The 20,173-nt window shown below is 37.1% G+C and overlaps 1 protein-coding gene across 5 annotated transcripts in view; it reads right to left on the bottom strand.

Moving 5' to 3' along the window:
* Window positions 1–405: 405 nt before the first annotated feature.
* The window catches only part of acsl1a (acyl-CoA synthetase long chain family member 1a), a 279,599-nt gene continuing 259,831 nt past the window's right edge, over window positions 406–20,173 (bottom strand). For all 5 annotated transcript variants that reach the window (XM_051928437.1, XM_051928438.1, XM_051928440.1 and 2 more), the window contains exons 19-21: window positions 9,995–10,096; window positions 8,184–8,255; window positions 406–1,764 (exon numbers count right to left, since the gene is read on the bottom strand). In XM_051928437.1, coding sequence (XP_051784397.1) covers window positions 1,624–1,764; window positions 8,184–8,255; window positions 9,995–10,096 — 315 coding nt within the window. In that variant the 3' untranslated portion in view covers window positions 406–1,623. The remainder of the gene's footprint in view (window positions 1,765–8,183; window positions 8,256–9,994; window positions 10,097–20,173) is intronic.

The raw sequence follows: 20,173 nt of genomic DNA, 5'->3' as shown, positions 1-20,173 counted from the left end.
TACAGTATATGTTCAAGCACTGCCCAAAAAGACCCTTTTCTCTTGATATAGTCTCCTTTACTGATAAACTGTACAAGATGTCTTAGCTTATCACAGGTACCAGCCCACAGTACCCCAGCTGTTATAGTGCCTTGGTATGGCTCAGTGTCTAATTCAAAATATGTTTTTGCTTTGTACTATGTAGTCCAGGGAAAGGGTGAAATTAGCCACAAGCCTGTAATTGGCATAAAATAAATTCAGAAAAGGAATGGATGGGTACAGGGCAGGAAATCATTTGTCCAATTTGAAAGTGGTATTTCCAATAATAAACTTTTAATTTTAAAGAAAAATATTTTATTAAAAAAAAGAAAACACACAAACCCAAAATTAAGAACTATACGATTTGAAGTTGAAACCAGAAAGAGATACAAGTGCATGGCTTAATTTATTTGATTTTACTCAGCAAAGAATTTTCAGTTTGTCTGTTACAGAAGCACAGATGTTTTACCAATAATATCACAAGTTAGGGCTCTTATTTAAATAATTGACCATATGAACCAAACCCTCATTTAAAAACAAACATTTCCCACAGTGCAAAGTTTATTTTCTCAAAGAACGTGCAGCTAAAAAGTTAGACAGAAAAAATATTTGGTATTTTTCACATTTTCTTTTTTTTGGAAATCTGCCATCATATTTTTACAAAACATACATATAAAGCTCAAGACATTAAAGCAGCCATATAAATTTAGTACCCCTGTGTCCAATTTAGTGTTAATCTTCCTTTTTGTGCACATAAAATTAAAGCCAGTAGTTGTGCAAGTGAAGAAAGCTTAATTCATTCTCTGAAAACTATGTACATATTGTATAACCCAGTGCAATTCGTTGTGCTTTGTTAAGAATTCACTCCCTTATTTGTATATAAAATTAGTGGACACATAAATAGTATAACTAGTGGTTCCCCATGTGTGCACATTTACATATGAACCAAACAAATTGCATTACATTTGCAGATCCCACTCCACCTGTGCAATAGGTCCAAAACATGCACGTCATACAGGAATGCATGAATAGGTTATGTTCACTTTCAAATGTCATTAAATAGTTGATTACAAAATATTTTAAACAGACAAAAATTACACTTCCAATGTATAGTTATTTACACACTAGTCTTTTGAACGCTCAACACCCATGGTTATTAAATCTTTTTAAAAGTAGAACTCATGGTGGCAACATTAATGAAGCAATGTTTATGCACAAAAGGCCCTTGAATAGATTTAAAAACAAATAACTGCTTCTCTGATACTACAATAAGAATAAGGGATGGAAGTCAAGTAAAGCAATTCCTAAAAATGCAAAAGCTGTTGATCTGCTATAGTAGGACCAAAATATCACATTGTGATGAAGATCTTAAAAGGATTTACAGATAATTAACTGATCCTACATAAATGCTAACTGAAACCCCTACTTATCTTAACAGACAAGGCATTTCAATGGTTAACAGACAAAACTGTACATGGTTTGGTAAGGCATTTTTTTGCTTTGCTTCTGTTGAAAAGATTCTTATGAGCAACTGTTCATATGCAAGCCACTGTTTAATCATTACAGACTTCTCTTTAAGCTTATTTTTCCTTTAAGCAGATTTAACTATATTTTTAAATTGGAGTATAATTCATCAATCTGTTCCCTGAAGAAATTTCTCAGAGCATCTCTTTTTGCCTTTAGAGTTGGAGTTAAGAGGCCATTCTCAATGGAGAACAGTTCAGGATGAAGAGCTATATCTTTCACCTAGTGAAAAGAAATGGTTAAAAGAAAGAAGATTAATCCAAATCAAGTACTGCTAGAAATGAATTGAGATTTTAAAATGCTTTTTGGCTGAAATGCTTCAATCAATATCGGTTTGTACTGCATCCAGTGGCCCACTTTGCATTACAGTAATGGTACCCGTTTTATTTTCAAATATATGTGTAATACAGTCAAAATAAAAAGGCATATTTTAAATGTTATGAAATTAAGCCATGACTTTACCCAACAATATAAGTATTCACCAGTTTAATTTAAGCAGTAAAACACACATACTGTATTTTGTCAGTGCCTGGCCTCTGATTCAAACCCAGAACTTCAAAGCTGTGAGGAAGGAGCACTAAACACTGTGCCACCATGCTGCACCCACCACACAAATAATTTTTTTTTTTTTATATAAACTCAAAAGGTGGAATACAGTAATCCCTCGCTATATCGCGCTTCAACTTTGGCAGCTTCACTCTATCGCGGATTTTATATGTAAGCATATTTAAATATATATTGCGGATTTTTCGCCGGTTTCTTGGGTTTCAGTGGACAATGGGTCTTTTAATTTCTGGTACATGCTTCCTCAGTTGGTTTGCCCAGTTGATTTCATACAAGGGACGCTATTGGCAGATGGCTGAGAAGCTACCCAATCAGAGCATGTATTACGTATTAAATAAAACTCCTCAAATATATTGTGAGCAGGGGGGCTGTTCGCACCCCTAGAGGATACAGACGCTCCTCAAAAACGCTGAAAGACTACCTTCAAATTGCTCCCTTCCTTGCTGGGCTTACTTGTGGCTGCTTTGTTGCGCAATATACTTCGCATACTTAAAAGCCCAAACAGCACCTATTGATTTTTGATTGTTTGTTTTTCTCTCTCTCTCTCTGACATTCTCTGCTCCTGATGCGCAGTCCTTTGAAGAGGAAGATATGTTTGCATTCCTTTAATTGTGAGATGTAACTGTCATCTCTGTCTTGTCATGGAGCACGTTTAAACTTTTGAAAAAGAGACAAATGTTTGTTTGCAGTGTTTGAATAAAGTTCCTGTCTCTCTACAACCTCCCGTGTTTCTGTGCAAATCTGTGACAATATAAAAATAACCATATAAACATATGGTTTTTACTTTGCGGATTTTCACCTTTCGCGGGGGGTTCTGGAACGCAACCCCCACGATGGAGGAGGGATCACTGTAATACAGGTTTCAATGAATATCACTCTGTTTCTTCAACTTGATGCTTCCTATAACAAAAACTCAAGGCTCCAAAGAACCTTTCCTTCTAAAGAGTTTTAATTCTGGGGGTAAGCTACTTTTTTCCACTCAGGATTGTATGTAGTGAAGCAATAATGAAACTTCTAAAACCACAAAAAAACATGACAGTCGGGTGTCTGTGTGCATCCAAACTGGTTTAAACATGAACATTCACTGTTTATGCAACATTTCAGAGGTACGCACGGCTTGTCCTAAATGTAATTGTTGTTATTATATCTGGAAACAAGGCTACACAATATACATGAGATCTACCATTCTCACAAAGTAGATTTAGGTAGCTAGTTATCCTGTCTTTGCACACCCTGTATGTTTTTTGTCCTTTACCTAAGGTGCAAATTCACCTTGCAAATAAAATGAATCTACAATGTACTGGTGCATTTACACTACCCAAAATAATAAATACTCAAGAATAAAGAAGTGCCTTTGAACCTGAGCAAGACTGCTAGTTTCAAAGAGGCTTAACACTAGAATCCCTGAAGCCTATGAAAAAACTTGTAATCCCGGGCCACTTTAAATTCCTTTGCACCGCTCCATTAGCGTCTTTTGTTTTGAAAATGTGTTGACCAGTATAAGCAGCAAGCAGCCTGCTGTCCCATCATCTACCTCCAAACTCCGACGCCAACCCCCCGCCCGCTCAAGTCTCTTTATCATGATGTGAGGTAATTGGTGTTGTATAGGGTAAATAATATATCGTTATTTGGAATACATATATTTCATGTGTGTTCTGTGTCTACAAAGATCTGTGTAGGTATAAGATGATACAAAATGAGAGGCAAGAAATGCTGAACACATACCTAAAATAGAAACTTTTTCCATGTTATACTAATAGTGACGTGAAGTGTATAATGTGTGAAGACTTTAGTCCAAATATCAAATAAACAAACGTGCCCTTTTATACAAGAATATAACCAAAGGGAAAAAAAATTGTTCAATTTACATATTGCTGTCAATGAGTTAAAAACCCAAGCTCAAATATCAATCGACAGAAAGTTGATATGCATTCTTGGATGGAGCAGAGGTAAGAATTGTTGATTTATAACCAAACGCTTTTGGGTTTGAGTTCGGATGCTCTGTATTTTCAGTAGTGAGCTGCTATTATTATTACTATAATATAATAAAAACATACATTTGATTTGAGTCTGTAACATCCAGTTTAAATTTTGGCCACTTGTAAAAGTTAGTGCTTTTTTATTATTCAGTTTTATTCTGTCAGTGATGTTCACGTGGTACAATGAACTTGCCTCTCCCTCTCTGAGTCGACGGCATTTATCTCCATTCTTTTCACAAGAGCAGCAATGACCACTGTAAGAACAGACAACTTCTTCACAGTGCTTTTGCATGCTAATAGACAGCTGCACCACAATACAACTCTGCTTGGCACTATAAGTAAAATGGGACTTCCACCAGCAGCTAAAGTCACTTTAGTACATGTGCAATTCGCCATGCTAGTGTTTAGATCTGGCAGTGCCATGATGGCGGTGTATGCACCCAAAAAGAAGAAGCCTTTGATTTCAGTCTGTAACAGCCAGTGTAAAGTTTTGCTACCTTTAAAAGATATGGCTGAAGGGATATAAGGAGACTTCACGTCATTATTAGTATAACAAGGAAAAAGTTTTTATTGAAGGTATGTGTTCAGTATTTCTTGCCTTGCATTTCGTGTCATCCTACACTTACACAGATCTTTGTAGACACAGAACACACATGAAATGTATGTATTCCAAATAACGATATTATTTACCCTGCACAACTCCAGGCACCTCACACCACAATAAAGAGACTTCAGCTAGGAGAACTTCTGCTCCATTGGAATGGGATATCAGGCTGCTTGTGCTGATTGAAACATTTGCAAAACAAAAGACCCTGATGGATAGGTACGAAGGAATTTAAGTTGGCTCGGATTATGAGTTTTTTTGTAGGCTTCAGGGATAACATACAAACATGACAAACCCTGGGAAATGGATGGCTGCAAACAGAATACTAAGACATTAAACTTTAGCAACAATTACTTTAGACAATGGTATACTGCAGATGTCTCAATTGATCAGTGACAGAGATGCCCCACAGATGACCAGTACAGAAAAAAACTCAAACTGGCAGTAAGTCAATACTCAGTCCAGTTAGTATCTTGACAACGCCTCTTTAACAGCACGAGAACATAGATGGACATAGTGATAAATGGTAAGAGAAACAGTGATTTAAGTGTTTGTGTAATATAGTTAATGGCCTATGTACAAACAGGACCCTATGTAAGTTCAATGTACAGTATTCAGATGTAAAATAAATCGGCTGCTCAGAAATTTGGGGTGGACCTTTTTTCACTGCTGCACCGCTAAACACGTATGCAACGGAGTACATGCGTTAGTGGAGGTGAAAATGGACAGACATTCCGAAACAAACTGAAGCAGACGATAAAGTTGAACATGATGACAAAGAAGAACTTTTGCCGAAAAAAGGAGCCGTATCTGTTGTCTACAGATACTTTGGTTTTAAAAGGTTGGATGTGGACCATTATGTTCAAATGTGTGAATATTGTTTCTACACTACTGGATAATACTGCAAGCCAAGTTGTACTTGTTTCATTTTTTTCAGTACTGTATAATGCATCTGGGTACTTTGTAATAGTGTGAAGACATGTTGAATTTATTCTCATCATTTCCACTTTAATCTCGATGCTTATGTCGAGATTAAAGTTGACATGTTGACTTTATTCTCGTAATTTGTCATTAAAGCAGAACATTGTAAACTAAATTTTCTCAAACCCCGTCATAAGTTATGTAGCACATTAAATGCTTTGTGTTAAGTGTTCCCCGAGCCATGTTAATCGCTACGTGCTTCTTAAACTAACTTCCTCTTGCACTAAGAGGAGGCACAGGCAGCGATCACCAAACAGAATACATTAATTTCATGATATTCCTGCTCCCTGAACATTTAGAATGCTAAGATAAATACTTGATATAATTTTCATGATGAAATGCATTAAAGCATGTATTAATCATATGGGAGCACGGTGGCATGGAGGTTGCACTGCTGCCTCGCAGCAAGGGGGTCCTGGGTGTTTCCTCCCTTGAATTTGCATGTTTTTCTGGTGGGTTTACTCGGCGTGCTTCAGTTTCCTTTCAAAGTCATGTAGGATGTGGGGTTTAGTTATGCAATATTGACCCTGCTAGTGTATGTATTGCTCGTATTCACCCTGTGATGTGCTGGCGCCCCGTTCAGGATTTGCTCCTGCCTTGCACACAATGCTTGCTGGGATGGGTGCAATCCTGAATGGATGGCATAATTAAACATGTATAACAAAGATTTTTTTAAAGTTCTGAACACTCTGTGGTCTAAGTTTATAACTAGTTTTAATTTCACAAAGACGTTTATCGTGTGGTGATTGGTTATGTGGAGAAAGAAAAAGGAAGGGTAGGAGCTGGGGGTTTGGTACGTCAGACAGAGACAGCACACATACAATAAAGAAAGCCCGCTCAGAAGAACATCCATTGAATTCTGTGTTCGTGTCTCCGACCACCAGATCACGAGCCCACTATTTACACAATATTTAAGTTAAACCTGTGCGATACCCATTCATACATCCAGTTTTTTGGAGCCTCGTCACACCTGCCATAAAGTTCTCTACACTGAACATACACCTGGGGACCCCTTACTGCAAGGGAGCAGTACTACTGCCACACTACCGTGCATGTTTAATACCTGATTTAATGCATTTCATTATGAAAAATTCTTAGCATTCTATATTTTCAGAGAGCAGGAATATCATGAAGTGAATGTATTCTGTGTGGCGATCGCTGCCTGCGCCTCCTCTTAGTGCAAGAGGAAGTCAGTTTAAGAAGCGTGTAGTGATTAACTGCTGGGTCGGGGAACACTTAACACAAATCATTTAATGTGCTACATTAACTTATGATGGGGTTTGAGAAAATCTAGTAAATTAAAAACCGATTTTAGGATGAAGTTTAGTTTACGATATTCTACTTTAATGACAAAATAAACTGAGAATAAAGTGGAAATGTCGACTTTAATCTCGATATTTAAGCATCGAGATTAAAGTCGAAATGTCGAGAATAAAGTCAACATGTCGACTTTATTCTCGACATATAGTTTTTTTTTTCTTCACTGTGGCCCTAATACACTTCCGTAGGGCTATACCACAAATAGCATTATAAATGCAAGTTGCAGTTTCATTATTTATGTATATAGCTTAGCTTGAAGCAAGGTCCATATTAATGCAGTTTGCCTTAATGATGGTTCAGTTGGTAAAGATGTCATCACCAAGTTGCACTTGTTTTATTTTATTTTTATTTGGTGAATACTGTGTAATGCACCTGGGTTTGAAGTCTTGGAAGTAATAGCATTATTACTGGAAGTTGCACTATTATTTATTTTATTATTATTTATTAGTTTAAATATTATGCAGTTTAATGATGGTAAAGTTGTTTTAAAAGTCACTTTAAACGCGTCAGTGGACAGAGATTGTTAACATTAACAGAAAGTGTAGTTGGTTTACAAAAAATATTTACTATTTATTCCTTTTCTAAGACATGTTCTTCAGTGCAATACAACTTTTGACAAGCACCTCTGGATATTTTACTGAGTCTAAATGCCTCTTTGGATGGTTGAAAATATGTTGTCAAAATCTTTGTTTAAGTTGTTTGCAAACTTTGTTCAATAAAAAGGCTCTATATTTTGACTGCTTCTGTCATGCAATGTGATTCCTTCTGTTCATTAGTGCCACTCCCTGGAAAACTATCACTTTATGGGGCCATGCAAACCTGTATTAATACTTGTGCGGACATTAAAATGTTGTTTTTCTCTGATGTACAATTCTCATGACAGTGGAATAGGTTATTCTTAGCCAGTCTACTGCAGTAATTGCAGTGGAAAATGTGGTTAACATCCACTTATGCATGGGAAAAAAATACTGTTAAATATACGGTATAATTTTGAAAAAAGCATGAAATAGAATTTTGGTCATACCGCCCAGCACTAATTATTAAGTACAGTTATTGTAACAATTCAGTTCCATTTTAAAAAATAATATCATTCCATCTTACACCTGCTTTACTAAATAAAGCCAAGGGAGACAGAGCAACTATGAGAAGTGAGTACTTTCTGAATATTAAAGTTTAACTGAATTAACACATACCTGTTCAAAAGACTTTAGTCCTGCACCTTTTCCAAGTTTACTTAAATCTTCTAATATTGCATTCTTTAACTCCTATCAATATAAATGTTTCAATCAGATTTTAAAATAATTTTGCACCTCCATTTCAACAGTTTTGCAGTTAGTTTATTAACAGAAATATCTACATCAACAATTGAACAAACCAGACTTTTATGTAATCAAATTTTAATTGAAGGTAATTAAGAAAACAGGAAACATCAAAAGCAATGTACTGTTAGTCAAAAAACTACAATCAAGATAAACAGTTAAAAGTAATAAAGAATTCCCTGGTGCCCACCCAAAACACGATGTAAAAGAAATTCCTAGAGGACAAAAAAATCTAAAGGCATTTTCCCACCGCAAAAGCTCTGTTTTCAGGAACCAATGAGTTCCTGTACAATGTAGGATCTGGGCCACTTGTGGTCTCTAGCTACTTTTGTGTATTGCGTTCTAACTGCACCACAGAAATGTAACCTTTATGCAAAATATGTGATGTGCAAAGAAAAGTGATGTGGTGCAAAGTACAATGTGATTGACAGTCAATGGGAGACCTTATTCCTTCAAAGTGATAACACCTCCATGGGAGAGATTACTACTTTGATGCAGTCCATGGCACGGCACACCAAGGAAGCACATATAAAGAAAGAAGTGGCGTGAAGCGCAGCACTCCATCTTCACTAATGACTCTCCAAAGTACAAACTACATACATTTTTGTAAAATGGCACCAATCAACCAGTCAGAACATTTCATAACACAAGCCCCACCCACAACATTAAATGGCTAAACGAAAAGTTCATACCATGTAGTAGGGACTAAAAAAAGTACCAGGAACTACAAGTGGCCCTAGTTCCTGTGGCAGAAATGCTACAAAAATTTCCTCAGTTTCAAAAAAAGTCTCTTTGAGAAAAAGTTCCTCTGGTGGGAAAGCGTCTAATAATACCATGCAGAGCAGGGGAAGAGGCATGACAGAAAGCTGGGAAGACATACAGCAAAGCGGACAAATTAGTACTTAAGAATGCGACCAAGACGTTGACCAGCAGCCAATTTGCTTCCAACCAAATGTGCAGTGGGCTAGAACATCTGTATATTGGAGCTAGATGATCTTTTCATCTGAGCATTACTGAAGGATCAAGTAAGATTAAAAGGAAGGACATTCAGACATTTATAGGTAATAAATCAAGGGGTCCTAGCAAGAGGTTAGTACTTATTTAACAGTAAACAAATTCAGAAAAGACAGCTTCTGATGGATGAAAGTGAGCACAAGAGCACAGAGGTCAAGCAAAAGGAATGTATGAATCAAAAAGGGAATATTAACAGAAAGAATGGAGGACATTTAAGAGACAATAGTGACAAAAAGGATCAGTGGCCAAATGCGTAGCATGAAATGTGCAAGGGTAAAGCATGGCTTATGTGCAAATTGAAAAACTGAATAAGCTGATAAGGGTAGTTTATATAGAATGCAGGCTGAACAGACCTTTGCACTGTTTTTCTTCACTATTCAGTGAGATCATTTATGAAATTGTTCGATATTAAGTATAAATATAGTGAGAAGTTACAACACTACATTGTAATTTTATGTGCATAATATTTCTTTATGCAAATGTTAAATCTTAAGAAATTAAGCACAGCAGTGGCATAGGCTATATTCCTACTCCATTCACACCCATCAGCAAAATTGGGAAAAGTATATGCAAGAAAGCAAAGTGCAGAAACGCTGCAAAAAATATTGTATTTATGGAGCAGATTTAAATAAAAAATATTGAAAGAAAAAGCATAAAACCTTAAAGCTCACCTTTTGTTTATAGAGTTCTGCCACTGAACCTTCAAACCCCTTCTTCTTAGCCCACTCAGGAAAAACCTCAAAATCTGGTACAACAATTGCTACAAGGCACGCCTGAATGAAAAAAAGTGAAATTATGTGAAATCTGCTTATTCAAATGAAATATACTACTGCATCATCTTCACAAGGCAATAGGCTGGCATCATCATTTGGTAGGCTCACATGCAGATATACTAAGCCACATCTATACTAGTATTCTGAATACGGTTGCATCACTCTGTTGCCAATGACGGAATTTATCTGGGAATGGTGCATACAACGTGATTATACCAGAAGAAAAAGCACACTGCCAAACACAGAGAGACATGCATCTTCTTTTCTCTGCATTCTTTTTGTTTTGTTTGCAAAAAACGGATATACTAATCTCTTAACATACAGTATAGTGCAAAGTATGTATTTTTTAAATTTTACAACAGATCCTACATTTAAATTTAAGATAAGCTACTTTTTATTTCAAAGCACTGAAACTCACTTTTTTTTTTTTTTTAAAGATGACATTGCTGTTTGCTATAAAAAGTGTTAACAAAAAATGGAAACATGCTATTTGTGCCTGTTTTTAATCCACACAGTTATATTTTGTAGGGCCCACCTTTCATTCTGTACCACTGAGGGTTATGATGCTTTTCCCAACTCATCCTACTTAGTGGCTTTTTAGTTTCCAATCTTTATATTTCCATCACTGGTCATTCTATATTCCCAGCTATTTCAAGTTCCCTCATTTCATTCTCTGTATTTAAATGTTACTAATAGTACTCATTCTATATATTATTAATACTCCTCTCACTATGTAACATGTTTAATTAGGCAGACCCTTTCTAGATCTTATTTGTTGTTTTCTAACCTTGACTATCTTATTCACATAATTTTCTTCTTCTCTAGTTTCTAATTTATTTTTTCATATCCTCCATTGCTTTTTGCTTTTCTCCTTCCTGTTTGTATCCCTGTACCATTCTTCTGTCGCCATTAAATTCTTCACTTTCTAATCCTAAATTGCACTTTGTCTTTGTTGCTTCCTGCACTTTACCATCCAGTCATGTCTAAGACAACAACAATTTCTCTTGTCTTGCCATAATGTAGCCTGTATTCCAAGTACCAACTCTAATATTCCACCCTTTCAAGCATTTCTTTTGCAAGAGTCATGTCCTCTGTGATACCCCTAGTTCACTTGACAAGCCAGTACGAGATTGTGAAGTGGAACACCATTGTTGTTAACTGTGAAACATTCTTATACTCATCAGGCATGGTTTATAATTTGACATCAAATTGCTGGTAAAATGCTTTTGGGGGTAATCACCATGCCAATTACACGGTCTAATCAAAAGCTACAAGATATGCTCTAAATGTGTCAGCAGGCAGTAAACCCTATTATCACATACTTGTGTGCATGCACCCCCACACCCCCCGGTTTTTGCAAACAGTAGAGGGAATAAAATCTATTTATTGCACTGAAAACCAGAATATCTCATCTATGGGAAAGAAAACCCTTATAGAAACCCCCCATAAACTATGTAAAACTACTGCGTTATAGTTAAGACTGTTCGGTCAAAGGCTAAGAGGGCTAAGACCACTCCTGAAAACTGTACATGTCAGCAAGGTAATGTGGTTGTAGAACCTTTATTAGTGACTAGCATCAAGCAAAGGTACAACTAATAGAACTTGAGTGTTCATTACTTTTAACAGAAAATCTTACTGGGAATGCAAAATTTAACGGTATTAACACTACAATCCCTGAAGTCTATGAAAAAAGTTGTAATTCTGGGCCACCTTAAATTCCTTTGCACCTCCTCATCATGGTCTTTGTTTTTCAAATATGTCGATTGGCACTGGCAGGAGGCAGCCTGCTCACACATTCCCCCACCAAAGCAGCTGAAGTCAGCTCAGATGCTTAAGTCTCTGGCTGTGAGGTGTCTGGAATTGTATACGGTAAATAATATATCATTATTTGGAATACATACATTTTATGTGTGTTCCATGTTTGCAACAATCTGGGTAAATGTAGGATGACAGGAAATGCGAGGCAAAAAATGTTGAACACATAACTAAAACAAACTTTTAACATCTTATAGTAATAATGACAAAATGTTGACGTGAAGTATATAATATGTGAAGACTGACATCCAAGTATCAAACAAACAGTTTCACAAAAGGTATATCAAAACAAATGTGCTTTTATTGAAGAATATAACCAAAGAAAAATAAATCATTCAATTTACATGGTGCAGTCAATGAGTAAAAACCCAAGTTGAAATATCAATCTACACAAAACCGACATGTCTGCTCAGCTGGTACAGAGGTAAGAACTGCTGCCTCATAATCAAGAGGTTGCAGGTTTAAGCACAGGTTCTACCCATTTTGAGTAGTGAGCTATTATTATTACTATCTATATATATAAAATCCCTATGTGCGTCCAGGTGTCCGTGTGTGGGTGTCTTCTGATGAAGTGCGCATGCGCGGAGCACGGTGCGACGCGTGATATTACTGTCAGAGAAAGTTAGAGGCGTTTTACGGAAATACAAACCAGTATTACTACGAGAGGAAATTAAAGGTACACAATACAGTGACGCATATTACAGCCACATACAAGCCAATATTACTGTCAGAGGAGATTAAAGGCATTTTACCGACGTGCACGCCTGTATTACCACCAGAGAAAATTAAAGGTATATTACGGACGTACAAGCCAGCGGACGCACAAGACGGTATCCTTCAATAAGGGTGCGCACAGGCATCCTTCAATAAGGGCGCACACAAAAAGGCGAGCCTCAAAAGGGCGACCTCAATTGGGCGCAGCGAATAAAGGCGCGCGTAAATAAAGATCTGCACCTTTGTTGCTTTTCACATATTCCAGAGCCATTTGAACTAAATTATCTACGAACGCCTTTATTCGCCGCGCTCAATTGAGGTTGCCCTTTTGAAGCTCGCCTTTTTGTGCGCGCCCTTATTGAATAGAGCCGTACAAGACAGTATTACTGTCACAGAAAATTAAAGACACACAATACACGGCGGCAGCCCACGAAGAACAGTCAGCTCAGCAAGTAAACATCAACAAAAGAAAGGCTGAAAGAAAGAAAAATACGACCAACAAAAAGAATGAGGTCAAAGTTCCTTGCCATTTAATATAGACTGTTCCTACTAATGTTTATGCACTACTGTTCTAGCGCCCGTTATTGTAACGGGCTAAATGACTAGTTACATAATAAAAACATACACTTGATTTCAGTCTATATTACCCAGTGTAAATTTTACTACTTGTAAAAGTTAGCTTTTTTTTTTTTTTTAATTCAGTTTTATTCTCTCAGTCATGTCCATGTGGTACAACAAACTTGCCTCTCCCTCCCTGAGTTGATGCCATTTATCTCCATTCTTTTCAAAAGAGCAGCGATGACCACAGTCGGTGCTCTTATTGATGCCTGGTCAGAACTATTTGTTGAACCGGCAATCAAAGAAACTATGCCCCGTGACCGCTGTCAGACTATCATGTGGCATTTGCACTTTGTCAACAAGGACACCCGTGCAGAACTTTTAAAAAACAATAGATTTGCTGCAACCTCGGACATTTGGAAACGTTTTGTTGAGAACTGTGTTTTGAGTCTGTTGTCCTTTCTTGAAATACATCTCAACCAACCCGGACAAATTTCACATAAAGTTTTGGATTGCAGCAGATTTGGAGACAATATACATGTGCAATGCCACTCCTTATTTAGGAAAAGATCCCAGTCGTCCCTTGGGAGAATGACTTTGGAAGACTGTGGTCATAAAGGTTATGGTGTCGTTTCTGTACAAAGGCAGAACCACAACAGACAACTTGTTCACGTCGCTTTTGCTGTCTAATAGACTGCTGCACTGCAACATAACTCTTGTTTGGCACCATAAATAAAGTGGGACTTCAACCTGCAGCTAAAGTCACTTCAGTATGCAAGCAACTCTCCATGCTAGTGTTTAAATCTGGCAGTGCCATGCTGACGGTGATGAAGTCTGTCTGCATTCTCAGTAACATGCACCATAACATGAAGATTGGGCAAGATCGAAAAAAAACAAAAAAACCATGTTCAAATGACAACTCAAGTTCAAATGACATAACGCTTTCAAATAACGATGCTTTCATGCATGGATGTGTGTGTGCATGCGTGAGAGAAGCCAAGACAGATTTCATGCCATTCAAGTGGTTACTGGAATATAAAATAAACACTTTCACAAAGGTATAGTGAAACAAGTGTGCTTTTATTCAAGAATAAAACTGAGTTAAAAAAAAATTCATGTAACAACAAGATACCAAGGTGTGTCTGCTTATATCCCTTCAGCGATATTTTTTACAGGTAGCAAAAATTTACACCGACTGTTATGGACTGAAATCAAATGTATGTTTTTATTATACAATGGTAATAATAATAGCAACTCACTAAAACAGGAATAACACAGTCTCAAACTAACAACCTCTTGATTAAGAGGCAGCAGTTCTTCCTCTGCATCAGCCAAATTGACACATTGGCTGATATTTGGGCTTGGGTTTTCACTCATTGACAGCAACATGTAAATTTAATGATTTTTTTTTCTTGGTTATATTCTTGAATAAAAGCATACTTCTTTTGTTATACCTTTAGTAAAAGTGTTTATTTGATATTTGGACTTCAGTCTTCACACATTATACACTTCACATTTGCATTTTGTCACTATTACAGTAAGATGAAACGTTTTCTGTTTTAGTTATGTGTTCAGCTTTTTTTGCCTCACATTTCCTGTCACCCTACATTTACCCAGATCATTGTAGATACGGAACACATATGAAATGTATGTATCCCAAATAATGAAATATTATTTACCCTATACAATTCCAAACACCTCACTGCCAGATAAAGAGACTTCAGCATCTCAGTTGACTTCAGCTGCCTCCATGGGTGGATGAGTGAGCAGGCTGCCTGCTGCCAGTGCTGATCGACATATTTGCAAGACAAAGATGCTGATGAGGAGGTGCGAAGGAATTTAAGGTGTCCCTGCATTACGACTTTTTTCATAGGCTTCAGGGATTGTAGTGTTAAAGCATTAAAGGTGTCTAAATTAATTGCCTTGAGAACAGAGAGACAGATATCCAAGTACCAGACAGTTTGCCACAACAATAACTAGCCACTACACGGCAGGTCTGGGAACATTTAAATTCTAGTGTTCCATATTTCTGTACTTTTAGAAATACTAAACAAAAGCAGAGGTGGAAAAGAATGATGATCTGCCCTTTTCTCTCCCTGTGTCATACTACGTCTTTTTAGTAACAGCAGCACAAAAAGCAGTAGTTAAAGGATGACAATATGCTACTATGGCAGTAAAGTTGTGTGTGTGGAGTTAAAGATTAATGTAGGACATTGTGTAATAGAAAGTGCTTTGCTGTGTACTTCATTATTGTCTGCAGGATTCCTTTGTCTAATCCTGGCTATACTAGGATAGATAGTTTCAGTGCCACACAAGGCATCACAACTTCTCCAGGCAGGAATTTAAAATAAATGAAGCAAAAATAATACTGGAGTTTCACATTTCAAATTATTTTTGTGCCATTATTTTTAAGACTCATTTATCAAAAAGAGTTAATGGAACACTGAGCAAGCTGCGTCTCAAGCGTCATCTCTTGACCATCTGACCACACTTGTCCACTAAAAAATAAACACATTTCTATATACCTGTACACATACAACCAGTAAAAAAAGTTTTTGAATAACCTATATTTATTCATATTTTGTTAAACTTTACACATTTTATTCACTGCAAATACAGTGATCCCTCGCTATATCGCGCTTCGTCTTTCGCGGCTTTACTCCATCGCGGATTTTAAATGTAAGCATATGGGAATATATATCGCGGATTTTTCACTGCTTCGCGGATGTCTGCGGTCTACAGTACGTGTGCTTCCTCAGTTGATCTGCCCATTTGAATTGAAACAAGGGACGCATTTGAATTGAAACAAGGGACGCTATTGGTGGATGGCTGAGAAGCTACCCAATCAGAGCATGCGGTTAAGTTCCTGTGTGCTGCTGATTGGCTCAGCGACGGAGTGCTGCATTAACCAGGAAGTACTAATCTCACTCATTCAGAATTAACGTGCACAAGCGCCAACAGAAGATGCTAATGATTGCAGAAAAGGTAAACGTTTTGGATATGTTGAAGGAAGGAAACAGCTACACCGCTGCAGGACACCATTACAGCATAAATGAGTCCACGATTCTTTTTATTTAAAAAGGAGGAAAAGCATATAAGATCTACGGCCGCAGTGTCTTTTAACCAGGGCGCAAAATGAGTTGCAAGTGGACGTTGTAAGGCAGTCGTCTGGATGGAACCTGCTTTAGGGATTTGGATTGAAGAGTGATGGAAGAAGAACAACGGCGGTGCTAAACAGTCGCCTGAAGAGGCTCCTTTAGAAGAGCTGTAACGCTATCCTTTGTTGTGCAGTAAAATTAAACTCATCGTTATCGGACAAGTCGTTGTGTCATTGTTGGTGAGTAACCATAATTAATTATTTACGTACAGTACTTATTACATGTACATAGTTTAGTGTCACTGTACACACATTTTATTGTATACAATTTTTCTTGCATTGTACGTATTTATTGATGGTGGCCTGTCTGTCGTAATGGCTGGAACATATGTGATATCGGAGACGCTCGATATCTTTAAAAAAATATTTAGGTTTTACTGTATGTAAACTGTGTTTACATACATAATTTCAACGAATCTTACCTAATATCTACGAGAATACAAAGGGTTTATGCTGTATAATTGTGCGTGAAATGTTTATAATAGTGTGGGAGAGTTTATAAGGGCTTAAAATATATAAAAATAACCACATGAACATATGGTTTCTACTTCGCGGATTTTCTTATTTCGCGGGTGGCTCTGGAATGCAACCCCCGCGATGGAGGAGGGATTACTGTATCCTAAAATTAGAAAATCTAATTAAGATGTAGGTATGTGTGAGCTGATAAATGTTTGTGACTTATTTTATTAGAAACAATCTCGATCATTCTAATCAGTCACTTATAGCAGATAACCTATTATAGTAGGGGGGGATGTTTTATTGCCTCTAGTGTCAGTGACCTGCCCCAAGTGATTGTTATCCTAAACCAAAGGAGTTGCTACAGTATTCTACAGTATCATGATATTTCTTGTGGTGTATGACTTATTGGACAGCCCTTTGTATTGCAGGAGGAGGAGGATGATATTAGGAATATATCCAAGCTTTATCAACACTCTCTGAAGAAGACGGAGCAGAGATGAAAGTGATGTTATGGCCTGCACAATCATCTGACTGTAATGATTCGGTATTATATATATATATATATATATATATATATATATACATATGTTAAAAAAAAAAAAAACACCGAATATCATCTCAACTGACAATAGACACCCATTACACTTTGAACTTAATACTTTAAAAACCCATACAGTTTGCTTCTGAAATTCCTATCTTCCCACAGCCATGTATGTTTTTAATCAGGAACATCAGAGATAATGAAAAAAAAATTCTGAAAGTGTAGAAAGTTTTATATGTATAATGTAACCATTCTGGCTAAAAATGCAATTGGAATATGCTTTCCAAATAATAAATATTTTTTAAAATTTATGTGCAGGTTTTTAACCTGTCTTGAATCTAATTTGTTTGTTTTATTTTATTTCTGCCCATTATTAAATGCACCAGAGTAGGTAAATTTCATATTTTCTGATGTAAACATGACTAAATAAAAACCTTAAACCCCATTAAGCTGATTAGGGGTCAAATGTATATTGTAGACACATTCAACATAAACAGGTAACTAGTTCAGATCATTTGTGGGCAGTTCTCCAGCAAAGTTGGAGTGAACTTTCAGAGAAAAACCTTGAATCTTTAGCAGAGATTGTTCAGTTGTAATCATTGTAAAATTGCCTGTTTAAATTATTACAAGGTTTAGCGTGGTTATTACATGATTGCTGTTTGCCATTTGTTTAATATTTCTTCTTAATTGCCATTCTGCCTTTTTTTACACTTTGTATGTGAAGCTTGTAGTGGTTAAATTATAATAAAGAAAAAAAAAAGCTCAAGAGTTCATAAAAGTTTGACCTGCAGTGTATACATACATTTTTTTTCTTTATAACTGATCTAACCATACTCTGTCATCCCTGAGAAAGTTAAGGTCACACAACACTATACAGGATATACCACCCCTAGAATGTGACCCACTGAAATGGTACAAAATAAATCAATTAACACTACTACACGACCATGCCCTAAAAGCAATATACTGTCAGGCATCGATTTATGGTTGAATGAGTTGAGGCTATTCATATTTATGGGCAAAAGTTCCTCTAATTTGGTATTTTGCTGATGAATAGGTGTGAAAAATAAATAAGCAGGTACTTTCCTTTTATGACGGATTTCTTCAATCCCAAAACACTACCCAAGCTTTCCCTGTGAAGTATAGCTTAAATGCCGCAAAGCAATGACACATGAACAAAGTGTGGTTTCCCCCCTTAGGGCCAGTTTATACTTCACGCTCAGAACGCATATGCATCACAGCTGCCACACGTTCCCAGCGTTCATTTGACGCATCCTCTGAGCACGTTCTAAGAAATTAACACAACGGGTGAGTGAGTTGCAGCACCACTGAAAAATTTGGGAGCAAAATGTGTTCAAGTTAGAACATGACATCAGAGTCTCTGTTTACTATCAACATGTGACATCAAGCTGCTTTGGAAATCCTACAGGATCGACGTGCGTGCTTCGATGTTTGATGAATAGTTCAATGTGGTGAAGCAAAATGCATTTGTGGCGCTTTAATATTCAAATGTCAAATATTCCCCAATGTAATGGCACAATACATTTTGAAGGCCTCACATACCATCTTCTGTACGGTCTTTGTTTTTTATTCCTTTTTTTTGCACCTTCACAACAACATCAGAATGTACAGCAGTATATTTACGCTACAGTGGGGAAAAAAATATGGAGACAGAGTAAAGTAGTGTAGACCATCGTAAACGTCACCTTAAAACCAACCCATTTGTTAATTGCTACATGCTTCTGGGGCTTCCACCTGAACTGACAGCAGCGGCAAGCAGCAATCGTGACACAGAACATATTAAATTTGTGATATTCCAGCCCTCTGCACATTTAGAATCTTTAGATTTATACTTGATATCACTTTCATGATGAAATGCATTAAAGTATGTATATTATTACATTTTACAGATAATCTGTAACTTCATTTAAATGATGAATTCTGTTAATAATTACACATGTCGGGGCTGCATGGTGGTGGAGCGGTAGCGCTGCTGCTTTGCGGGGAGTCACGTCCTTGGTGTTCCATGCCTGGAGTTTGCATGTTTCCGCAGTGTGTTCCGGTTTCCTTCCAAAGACATGAAGGTTTGGGGATTTGATGATGCTACTGTACGTGTGTGCTTGTAGTCACCTTGCGATGAGCTGATGCCCCGTCCAGGGATTGTTTCTGCCATGCACCCGATGCTTGCTATAATGGGCACACCCCTGGATTGATGGATGTAATCATTAAACATCCATCCTTTTCAGATATATTGTGGCAAGATGTCCTCTGCATTTAATGGATGTTTCAGGTAATTCACAACACAGCGAAGCCGAACGATGATACCTCGCACTATCACCTGGTAGAATCTTCCAGTTTTACGTAACATACACATGCAAGTATAAACAGTACACAACTTGCATAGCAGTAGCATCTGCAGGAGCACACATAATGTGAAGTATAAACCTGGCCTTTAAGTTTCAGGAACACAGTTGCACAGCACTTCCAAACTGCTGCATGGGTGGGGGAGTGAGGAGCAAGATAACAGCTGAGTGGAAGTTCAAAAATACTGCACAGCACCCAGAAAAAAAGCTGCTGGACCCTTAATATTGGTTTGTGCTGCTTGGTACCAGCAGGTAAATTATGTGTACTGGTGACCCACACCAGATCCACAGAGCCTCTATTGCAAAAATCTGTACACTTTGCGACCGAAACAGAGTTTACTTGACATGGGAAAATGGCCTGTTTCAAATGGAGACAAATTCGGCACATTACTGTACAAGAATAACAACAACATTTGGTATCAGCAGAAAATATATCATCAAGAAATAGTGGACACTTTTTTGTTCATAAA

The sequence above is a fragment of the Erpetoichthys calabaricus genome, chromosome 5, assembly GCF_900747795.2.
Source record: "Erpetoichthys calabaricus chromosome 5, fErpCal1.3, whole genome shotgun sequence".
In the NCBI taxonomy this organism is placed as follows: domain Eukaryota; kingdom Metazoa; phylum Chordata; class Cladistia; order Polypteriformes; family Polypteridae; genus Erpetoichthys; species Erpetoichthys calabaricus.
The sequence above is the reverse complement of the archived record's forward strand: the minus strand, read 5'-3'. Positions and strand labels throughout refer to the sequence as shown.